Source organism: Streptopelia decaocto (genome assembly GCF_964273445.1).
Source record: "Streptopelia decaocto genome assembly, chromosome: 9".
NCBI classification, from domain to species: domain Eukaryota; kingdom Metazoa; phylum Chordata; class Aves; order Columbiformes; family Columbidae; genus Streptopelia; species Streptopelia decaocto.
Window position 1 is genome coordinate 5755132 of NC_138664.1, and position 10036 is coordinate 5765167.

Below are 10036 nucleotides of genomic sequence, written 5' to 3' on the forward strand. Positions count from 1 at the left end.
GAACTCAACTTGGCCAAACAGAGAAACTTTTCCTGCTTCTTGCTTGCATTGCTTTCTTTTTTTGTCCTTGTGTCCTCTCAGGTGACCCAGCCACCTGTGTCTCTTATTCATACAAGGCTGTCCAGAACTGCCGAATAACACATCCTGCCCGCAGCAGTAATTAATGTGTCCTGATGGGGACATACATCTGGCTACTGGGGGGACGTTCAGAGCTAAGTATCTTCCAGGGATCACCCAGCTCCTAGAGCTGAGGTCTAAAGGAGATATGTTCTGCTGCAACCCAGCCTGGGATGACAGCCAGGTCCGCAATTAAAGAAGATCCAAGGTCATCACTACCTACAGGATCAGGAACAGAGACAGCAATCAGAGCATGTGTGTCTTATCACTAGGTCAACTCGATGGAGCATTGAGTGGATTTTCCTGAAAAGAAACGGTGCCAAGGTCTCCAGTGCTGCTGTGTGCCTCTGCATAAACTCAAATGTTTCAGCTTCTTGTACAAAAGGGAAGTTCAAATAATGTTGCACCATATGAAAATACCTATGGTGGTTCTTGTGACTTTCCCAAGGCAGGAGCAGAGCATCCCTGAAGTGTGCCAAGAACAAGAAGAAAGTTGTCAAAGGACCTTGGAAAGCAAATGCCAAATGACCCAGGAAACCAAAACCACCGATTTTTTTTTTTTTTAAATTTTATTTCAAAATTGGGAAGGACACTGTACAAAAAGGAAAATAAAACACAGCCTTAGATTATGCTTGAGACCTAATCCCATTCTTAGCTGAGATCCATGATGCAAGACACTGTACAAAAAGGGAAATAAAACACAGCCTTAGATTATGCTTGAGACCTAATCTCATTCTTAGCTGAGATCCATGATGCAACCTTCAGCTGCGAGCATGGAGGGGGTGGCTTAGTAGCTCCACTCTGAATGTTACTTTGGGTTACAGCCCTACAGCTAGTTATGAGAGCTGGGAGGGGGAAAACAGAGCTGTCCACATACACTACCTTTAATGTGTTAGTATTCCCACCAGTCCAAAGTTCTCATGAGGGTTTTTCAGCTCTACTCTGGTTTTGATTTCCGTGATATGTCTGTTAGTGGCCCAAACTGTGGATATATTGCAGAGTCTTTGGTGAATGCTGCTCCACTACCTGCTGCTGTACTGTCAAAGTCATTGGGGATAACATGTCCTTTTTCCCTTCCTAATCAGCAGGATGTCATTCAGAAAGCTGGGACAAGGAGAATTTTTTTCCCTAGACACCAGCTTTCCTTGGTAGTAGACAAATCTCGAGCCTTATAATAACACTTGTACATACCACTTCTATAGCTTTACATCGTCAAAGTGCTGTACTAGCATTAAGTAATTATCTCTCTCCCTAATGGCCATTAACGCTGGCCTTTCCGAAACCTCCCCCAGCTCCCCAAGGTTCATATCTAATACGGTAATAAGCCACTCAAAGGGAGTGGCTGGTTATCATACAAGTCTATGGGCTTGGATGTGTAATGAGGCTTCAGGGCAGAGGCTGGGTGCCCTGGAGTATCAGAAACATGTGGCTGTAGACCAGGTCATGCACTGGGGAGTATCCATTAGGAAGGGATGGAAATGAGTAGGTGATATTGTGATCTTGAAATGGAGACAGAAGAGGGAAAGTTTGGCTGCTCAGAGGATACGCACTGATTGCTCTATTTATCACCAGGATAGTACTGCAAACTGAAAGAGCAAAGCAGTGGGAATAACATGTCAGTGTGGGCATGGGGAGTTCTAGATCTAGGGAGAGGAAGTTAGAGAGCTAAAAATGTCAAGCAAAGTTAGACAGCCATGGCAATGGGATAAAGAGGCCAGTCTGCAGGTCTACGAAGCATTAAAATAACAAGCAGAAAGGATGAGCTTGGCAGCATCATAGGATTTAAAGGGAGGAACAGAAGGGGATTTACTTGCCTTATTTCCTTGAAAGCAAATCCATCTTCCACGTTGTGAAGTGTCTCCAGAATGTGAGGACATTTCACCCTTAGGGGCCTTTAGAAGATGAACCTGTGTGATGGTTGGGCTGCTGGGCTCCCCCATCCCTAGCTCCCAAGAGGAATGCAGGAAGATGGGGTGGGAAGATTACATGACTGTTTTAGAAAAGACCCAGATGTAGCATTCTCCTGGCAAGCATCAGTCATGCATCATCATTTATTTCTGAAACTTGTCAGGCCCAGCTCTGAGCAAACAGAGGCTTGACTGAAACAAACTTTCAGCTTCTCTCTAAAGACATGACAACAATTCATTCCAAAGACAAGTCATGTAAACTGGCTTTGCAGAAGAAAAAAAATAGCTTTTTTTTTTTTTTTTTTCCTCTTTTTAGCCCAATTTAATAGTGCAATTTTGTTTTTATGCTTTAAGCGACGGTTGGTCCTGTAAAAGTAGCATGGAGCCATGGGAATCACATGCAAGCCTACAGTGGTGTAACACAGATCACAGCCACTACATGTTATACAAAGGATTTCTGTCACCCTGGACACAGTCTGCATCCTATGGCATCAGTAGCACAATCCCTCTATGCTCAGCTCTAAACATTTTGCTTCATCAGCAAATAACAGGGTACAGCTGACTGCAGACCAGGAAGATTTGGCTTAGTGTTCACTTGCCATACAGCTTCAGAGCAGGGCCTTTCCCTGCCTTCCTGTGTCTGTTTTCTCATCTGTGAAATAGGAATTTTAATCTTAATCAGTTTGCAATGGAAGCAGTAAGGGATAGTCAAAGACGATGCTTTAAAATGTAATAGTCAGCCTTATGTGCTGGGCTAGACATCATAGTGGTTTTATAGTACAGTTTAATTGATGCCTGTTCTGCTTATAGCTAGCTAGTGAGTACAAGACTTAACATTTGCTTTCAAAAATGTGGTACCCTCTTTGAGATGCAAAGAATATCTCTGCAAAAGAATACGTACTTATCTATGAAGCCATATTTTGGGATCCACACATTTCTGGGCATTGTTTATGGTGTCCTCCCCCACCAAAAAAAAAAAAAATATTACTGGATTAATTTATTACTGGATTAATTTTTAGTAAAATCTATGTCTCACCTGACATACAGGGATGAGATGAATGCTTTGCCAGTCCCTGGACAGCATCATTTGAGCTAAGTCAAGACCGTATTATCATATCCTTGGGACAACTGTTGACCGTGTATGTCACTTGACTGACAGTTCTTTACCAGGATGTTTCTAGAGGAGACCAAAGACCTTGACTTTGTTTTAGAACTGATATGGGACTACTGGCTTCTCTTCTCTAGTTTCGGGTCCAGGTTCTCAAGTGGTGTAAATCAGGGCCCTCCCATTCATGCAATACTGCTGTAGTACTGTTTGTGTAAGCTGCGGACCTGGTTCATAGTTTTTAAACTGCCATAAGACCCGTGCAAAAGGGAATTAAGTGTTGTCAAGACATTGTACTACCTGTATTCTCAAATGATCCTGCAAGATTCAGGATATTACAAATGTAGAAAGCTTTGCAGTAAGTAATAATTTTGAGATGATTGCTGGAAAAGAGTTTGTGCTACTTAAAGGAAAACAAAATAAGAATTAGCACAAAACAGTTTTTGTAACAATCAAGTTTGATATATGTCCAGTTCTGTCAATAACATTTCCTTGGAGCCCTTCGCAAGAAGGGAAAACAACTTGTAAAAGCTGGGAATGCAGGAAAGAGCTAAAATTGCAGCCAGGGTTTCAAAAAGAACAAAGAAAAGCATATTTCCATTTCCATTACAGGAGAACATTCCTGGGAGTTCAGAGCAGCAAGCTGGGAACACACCAGCCAAGTCATCTCTAAATAGGAGGTGTAAAGCTGCAATGGGCTTTTTATCTTCATGCATCAAAGTTCTGAGTGCCTCTGCACTTAGGAAATATGTTCCTGAGACTTCTAAAACTCTTTTTTTTGAGGGATAGTCTGTTTCAGAGTTAGAAAAAGGGCTGGTCTGCAGACCTCTTGAATACCTCATTGCAAGTGCATGTCCAAGTCCAAATTCTGTCTGACTCTCACTCTCCTTGCAGAAAGTCTGCTAAGCATCATACCCATGTCACACCCTGTTCCAAGACACCTCCCCAGCACTGTCCCTCTGGCTGCCAAGCACTGCGGTCTCTTGACTGACCCTTCCCCACACCAGTTCTGCTTTAATCAGGCAAAGAAACCTCTGGCAGCTTGGAGGAGAGCTTTTATTTGTACCAGAAATGTTTTCATCCAAGAGAGCACAAGTAATCTGCTGGAAAACTAAATACCAGATACCTTCTCCCCTGGTCTGCCACAGGACCAGAGAGATTTCTGCCTGTTTGATTCGGTTGCAGTGCTACAAAGTTATTAGCACTTGCTTTTTTGGTGTCCATAATGAGACAAACAGTTTCCCAAGCAGCACCACAAAAGCATTCCTCAGACACTTTATCCTCAGGAGAAACAAGCGCTGAAGACTTGCAGACACACTGCTTCCAGCACCGGCTAGTGACTAGTCTTCTCAATTAGCCATTTCCCTGCAGATGGTGCTGCTTCTGTAGAAGGACAGAACAGATAAAAACTTACTCGGCTTAGAGATACTTCTTTAGAAATCTCTAGTGGGTCTGAAGGTAAATCCACTCGCTTTCAAACTGTTTGCATGTATCTACCTGCTGGATTAATGTGCCTTAGAGAAGGATAGACACTGATTGAGAAAGTGCCTTTCCCTGGTTTGGCATACTCCAATGGGACTTGCCCATGGGCTCTTCCGTTTCCAGACTCTCCCAAGGGCTGGCTTTCCTGCCTCCAATAAATGCTGGGCATATCCCTGCCCATAAGAGCTTGTTCTTCACAAACAGACCGCCTGTTTGCAGTGCAGTCCTGCAATCATTTACATATTCAAAACACTTTTTAAAAAGCCTGAAGCTTTGTTTTATGAGTGCAAAAATCTTTCATGCAATTGGGTGGTGGACAGATGCCTGTGTAGGGCTTTTAGAAAACCTTACCGGAGAGAGCCAAACCTCACACTGTAGTTCTGGTGGGTGCCTCAGTGCGCTGTGGCCCTGTAACACTCCATACTTTTGCTGAACAGTGTTTCTTGCTTGGCCTCCTGGTTCATCAAACTGTAGGGCTGACATATGCTCTTAGTATTTTATCATTTGATTTCTTTACAATCCTATTTTGGGAGGAGAGGACATAATTTATCTTGGTGCATTTCATTCCCTATCCATCATGTTAACCAGGTGGGATTGGTGGGTAAGCCCATGGGCGGTCAGGGAGGCAGCAGCCAGCCTGGCTTTTTTTCACAGCTCCTTGTTGATGTATCTCATAGGGAAGCCCTGAGTTTGTCCACATCATGTCAGGGCTGACCCTTTCCTCAGTCTCATCACTCATATTCCTTGTGCCTTTGCCCTCACCCAGGTTGGAGGACACACCATGCTGCCTATCCGCTGGATGCCTCCCGAGAGCATCATGTACAGAAAGTTCACAACAGAGAGTGACGTCTGGAGCTTCGGGGTGATCCTCTGGGAGATCTTCACGTACGGGAAGCAGCCCTGGTTTCAGCTCTCAAACACAGAGGTACAACAGTGCTGAGACACCTCAGCTGAAAACTGTAATTTTTACTCTCCCATTTTCAGATTTCTTACAGTTTGTACATAGATGTTCCCCCACTGAGCAGTCCCATTACTTCACCATGGGACAAGTGTCATTATCTCATTTAAGAGCTGGGGAAGCTAAGACATGCAGGAACCAAAGGACTTTGCCAAAACCATGCACTGGCTCAGCCTCAGTCCCTCCTTCTTAGTTCCTGACATACCTCTATGGCAGCTACATCTGATAAACTCTTGGGGTGCTGCTAGAACTGGGGATACCCAAATTACTGCTGGGATCTAAGTTATTGTCATGCCCTGCATTTCCTCTGCTCTCTTTCTCCTCACTTTATAGCTGAGGCTCTTACTACAGCCTTCAATTTATGAGAGTTTGAAGCCTGTTATACAGCATGTGGCACGGTTGTGTGGGGCTTTTTTTTTTTTAGGGATATCTATTATATGGTTTGCCCCAGTTCATTGGGGGTGGAACCCAAAGAGCTGGTTTGTTCTTGCTATTTTTTTGAATAGAAAAAGTTGGAGCCATCAGTATAGGGATGTACTGTAAAAATGTTGAGGGAAGGCTGGCTGGGATTAGCAGAGTGTCAGAGCTGAGGTTTGAGGCACATCAGCAGAAATGCATTGGAAGATTTTTGCTCAGAATAGCAGGGGGTATTATAGAAGAGGAACAAGACATTGACATAGCAGTGTGTGGGAACCTTGCACATTTTTATCCTACTGTGTATCTAATGGATTTCAGAAATTTCACCTTTTGTAATGAGAAATGTGCATTTTCTGCTCTCTGGATACAGATCCCTTAATTAAGCAAGTTGCAGAGATGGCAAATCCAAGGTGTTGCTTTGCAGCTCTAATACTTGCCCATTCGTGTGCTCAATGGGGCCTGACTGTATATCCCAAAGTAGCACACGCAAACATTTTAGAGACACAAACAATGGAATCGACAGCGACAGAAGTTATTTGTCACACTACTTAATGAGCTGCTCTTGCATTTCCCTGGGAGGGTAAATACAAACACACACAAATGAGCACATGTAGCTTGTAGAGGGGTGATGGGCATGCTGGAATACAACAGCTCAGCTGTCCCTGTGCTTTCTGCCTCAGCTTACTTTGCAGGGCAGTAGGACTGTGAATAGTCACCCCTATCCTTGAGGGAAGAGGGCTGTCTAAAATCTGCACAGATATGACTGTATTGTCTTTTCTACCATTCGTGGAAAAATCTCATCCTTCCCTTTCTTATTGCTGTACTACTTCTTTCTGAGAGCTGAGGACTCCCACCCTGAACCACACCGTCCTAGCTGGAGGGAGCCGCGTTATCTCTCATCGAGCTCATTTTTCACCATTTGTTGTGATGGACAGAACATGAGTGGTTGCCGGGGGCTGACGCTTCCAGCATCTCCTGGATGGTGATGCATCAGAGCAAGTCTCAGCAGCAGCCTGGCCACATCTGCAGAGCTCTGGGAAAAGGCAGAATCAATGAGTCTGTGCCAGGCTCCAGCGCTGGACCTTGAGCCATCACCAGGGTAGCCAAGAACTGCCATTGTTGGGTGTGGGCATCAGCAAGGCTGGATGCTCGCTCCCTCCTGTGGCATCCACGTGGCCTCATACCCACGGAGCATTTTTAGCAGGTTTGTTCAAGGCTAGAAGAGAGATCTGGCCTGAGCAGAGGGATGAGGCAGGGCACCAGCTCATCTGAAAGCCTTAACCAGTCCATTAACTTTAGTCTATGCCATTCCTTTGTCCTGGAGAGAAAAGGCCCAAGACAGGGCTCCTGTGCATGTCCAGGATGTTCTGTCAGAAACCGTAACTCATGTCCTCCCACAGGTCACGGCTGCCAGCAGCTCTATGGTGTGCAGGCTGCTCTGCATGCTGTGTTTAACTCACCAGGCTTTCGGCAGGTCCTAATCTCTCCCCTCTGTATTTATATGCAAACAACAAAGCGATAAGTGTCCATTGAGCTGTGTGGCAGGCCCATTACTATTCATAAATGATAAAATCCAAACACCCCTTGCTGGGTGGCTTCCCTCACCACGCTGCTTAGGATCTGTGTTTATCTGCAGACCATGGCAGGTCACTCACAGCAATGCTGGGGCTCATCAGCTCTAACCAGGGAGGCAAGACGGTAATAGCAGCTCTCTGATAAATCATAACCCCCCTTCTCTTTGCATCCATTCCTCTGGTGAACAAAACACAAACAGACACTTAGGGCAGGCCTTTCCAACGGCATCCCTCTGAAGACTTTTATGCTGTCCAAGAGGTATTTCTCTCATTAGCAGCACCATCCTGAGCCAGAACAGTGTTAGCACTGCATTTTTTTTTTCCTCCATCTCAGTTCTGATTTGAGATGAAATATCATTCTTTCAGCTGCTTTTCTATGTCAAAAATGAGGCAGAGCTGCTCTTGGAGATGGAAGTAGAAAAAGATGCCCTGAACTCTCCCTTGTAGAATTCTCTTGGGCTTTGTGATGGAAAGGACTCTTGATTTTCAGTGAAGAAAAATATTATTTCAGCTGTGTAAAATATTACTTTAGTTTGGGGAGTTTTGTCTTCTTCAGTTAGTAGGTAAACTGACATAAACTTCATTTCATTTGTTTGTGACCTTCTGTTTGGAGAGTGCATTGAGGTAGGTAGGTGTCAAATATTAAAGGTTTTTGGGAACTGCAAGACTGCAGATGAAGACTAAATTTTCAGTGTAAAATTATCTGTAATAGCACACAAACAGGTGAACACTGAGGATCTGCACTTGGCTTCTCAGCACTCCCATTCACTAAATGGTACCACATCAGCCAAGAACTAGCTGGGACAGGACAATCTCCAGAAACTACCCGACTGGTGTTCAATGTCTCCTTTCTTTCTTTCTGTCTTTCTTTCTTTCAGGTCATTGAGTGTATTACCCAAGGCCGAGTTTTGGAAAGGCCTAGAGTCTGCCCCAAGGAGGTTTACGACATCATGTTGGGCTGCTGGCAGAGAGAACCTCAGCAAAGGCTCAACATCAAGGAGATCTACAAGATCCTTCATGCTCTGGGCAAGGCCACACCAATCTACCTGGACATCCTTGGCTAGCAGTGGCCGCTTGTCTAAAGTCCCTGCTCCTTCCTTCTGTCCTTCCTTCCCTCTCCCCCTCCCAAGTCCTTTGCCCCTCAGCTCCCGAGCAAACATCTTCATATAAACTCAAGTGCCTGCTACACATACAACACTGAAAAAAAAACAAAACAGAAAGGAAACCAACAAAAATCCTACAAAACAACAACCTGTAAGGCAGTTTGGCTTATATATATTTATAGATATCTCTCTATATATAACTTCCACACCAATACAAAAAGAAGCTGCTGTTACAGAAAATTATAAGACTTTAAACAAAAAAGAAACAAAAGAGGGAGAAAAAAGTACTTAGAAGATATATATAATTAAAAAAAAAGAAAAAAAAAGAAAAAAAAAAAAAGGGAAAGGAGAGGGTATCTTTCCCCGAGCAATGAAGCAGCAAATTGTAACCCTGCTGTGAGAATGGTTCAGGCTGCTGGGCAGGGCGCTAGACTGGCTGCAGCAGCAACGCCATCCCGGGTAGGAGCCCTGGGAGGAAAGCCTTGCCCTGGTTGTATGATATGCACTGAATGTGTGAAATCAATCCTCCTTTTTTGCCCTTGCTTCCCTCTCTCCTTCCAAACCCACAGGTGACGGGCGCAAAGCCAGGGCAGTGCCCCTGGATGAACTCTCTTTTACCAGCCCTTTCCCTCCCTGTCAGTCCTCCCCCATCCCTCTCTGCCGTCCTGCCTTTTTCCTTCCTCCAGCATTTCAGGACAATTTTTCTAATTTGCTGATTCTTAAATGTATAGACTCAAGGCTTTCAAACACACAGTCAAAAGGATTGTGGCACCTACGGGTAAAACTCACACACTGGGAACCAGCTGTCCTCCTGCAGACCCCAAGCCGGCTGGACCCAGACCTCCCTCCTGCCCCGCGCCACAGCCGGGAGAGCAGCGGGACCGAAGCGGCTGCACGAGGGAGTCGAGGAGGGTCCTGGAGACCCATTCCTGAATCATCCTCAACCCATTTCAATGTGTGAGACAGGTGTGCCGCTCATCCTGGGTGCCCAGCACAAGTGGCAACTTTGGGAGGAGCAACACCCCCATTGTCCCTGTCCCTCTTTTTTTCCTCCCACCCTTCACTCTTGCTAGCAGCCATGGGGTTGCTCCCTCTCCCTCGGCTGTCTGCACCCTGGCCACAATGGTCTCTGGTGTAAACCTTCAGCAGCCAGAGTTGGATCCCTGCTCCCCGCATTGGGGGAAGGCTGCAGCGTGCAGCCAGCTGGGCATGCCCGTGGAGTCAGCACATCGCAGCGCTCTTCCTCCCCATCCTCTTCCCTTCCCTTTCCCTGCCCCATGCCTCAGTCATGAGCTAGTGGGGAGACAAGGAAGGGGACAAGGCCTCTGAGATGGCTGGGAACCTACCAACACTTGCCTACAGTCCCCCTTGCC

The 10036-nt window shown here is 45.4% G+C and overlaps 1 protein-coding gene across 2 annotated transcripts in view; it reads left to right on the forward strand.

Annotated features, from left to right (window-relative positions):
• The window catches only part of NTRK3 (neurotrophic receptor tyrosine kinase 3), a 211114-nt gene extending 201284 nt beyond the window's left edge, over window positions 1-9830 (forward strand). For both annotated transcript variants that reach the window (XM_082060583.1, XM_082060584.1), the window contains 2 exons: window positions 5378-5536; window positions 8439-9830. In XM_082060583.1, coding sequence (XP_081916709.1) covers window positions 5378-5536; window positions 8439-8624 — 345 coding nt within the window. In that variant the 3' untranslated portion in view covers window positions 8625-9830. The remainder of the gene's footprint in view (window positions 1-5377; window positions 5537-8438) is intronic.
• The last annotated feature ends 206 nt before the right edge of the window (window positions 9831-10036 follow it).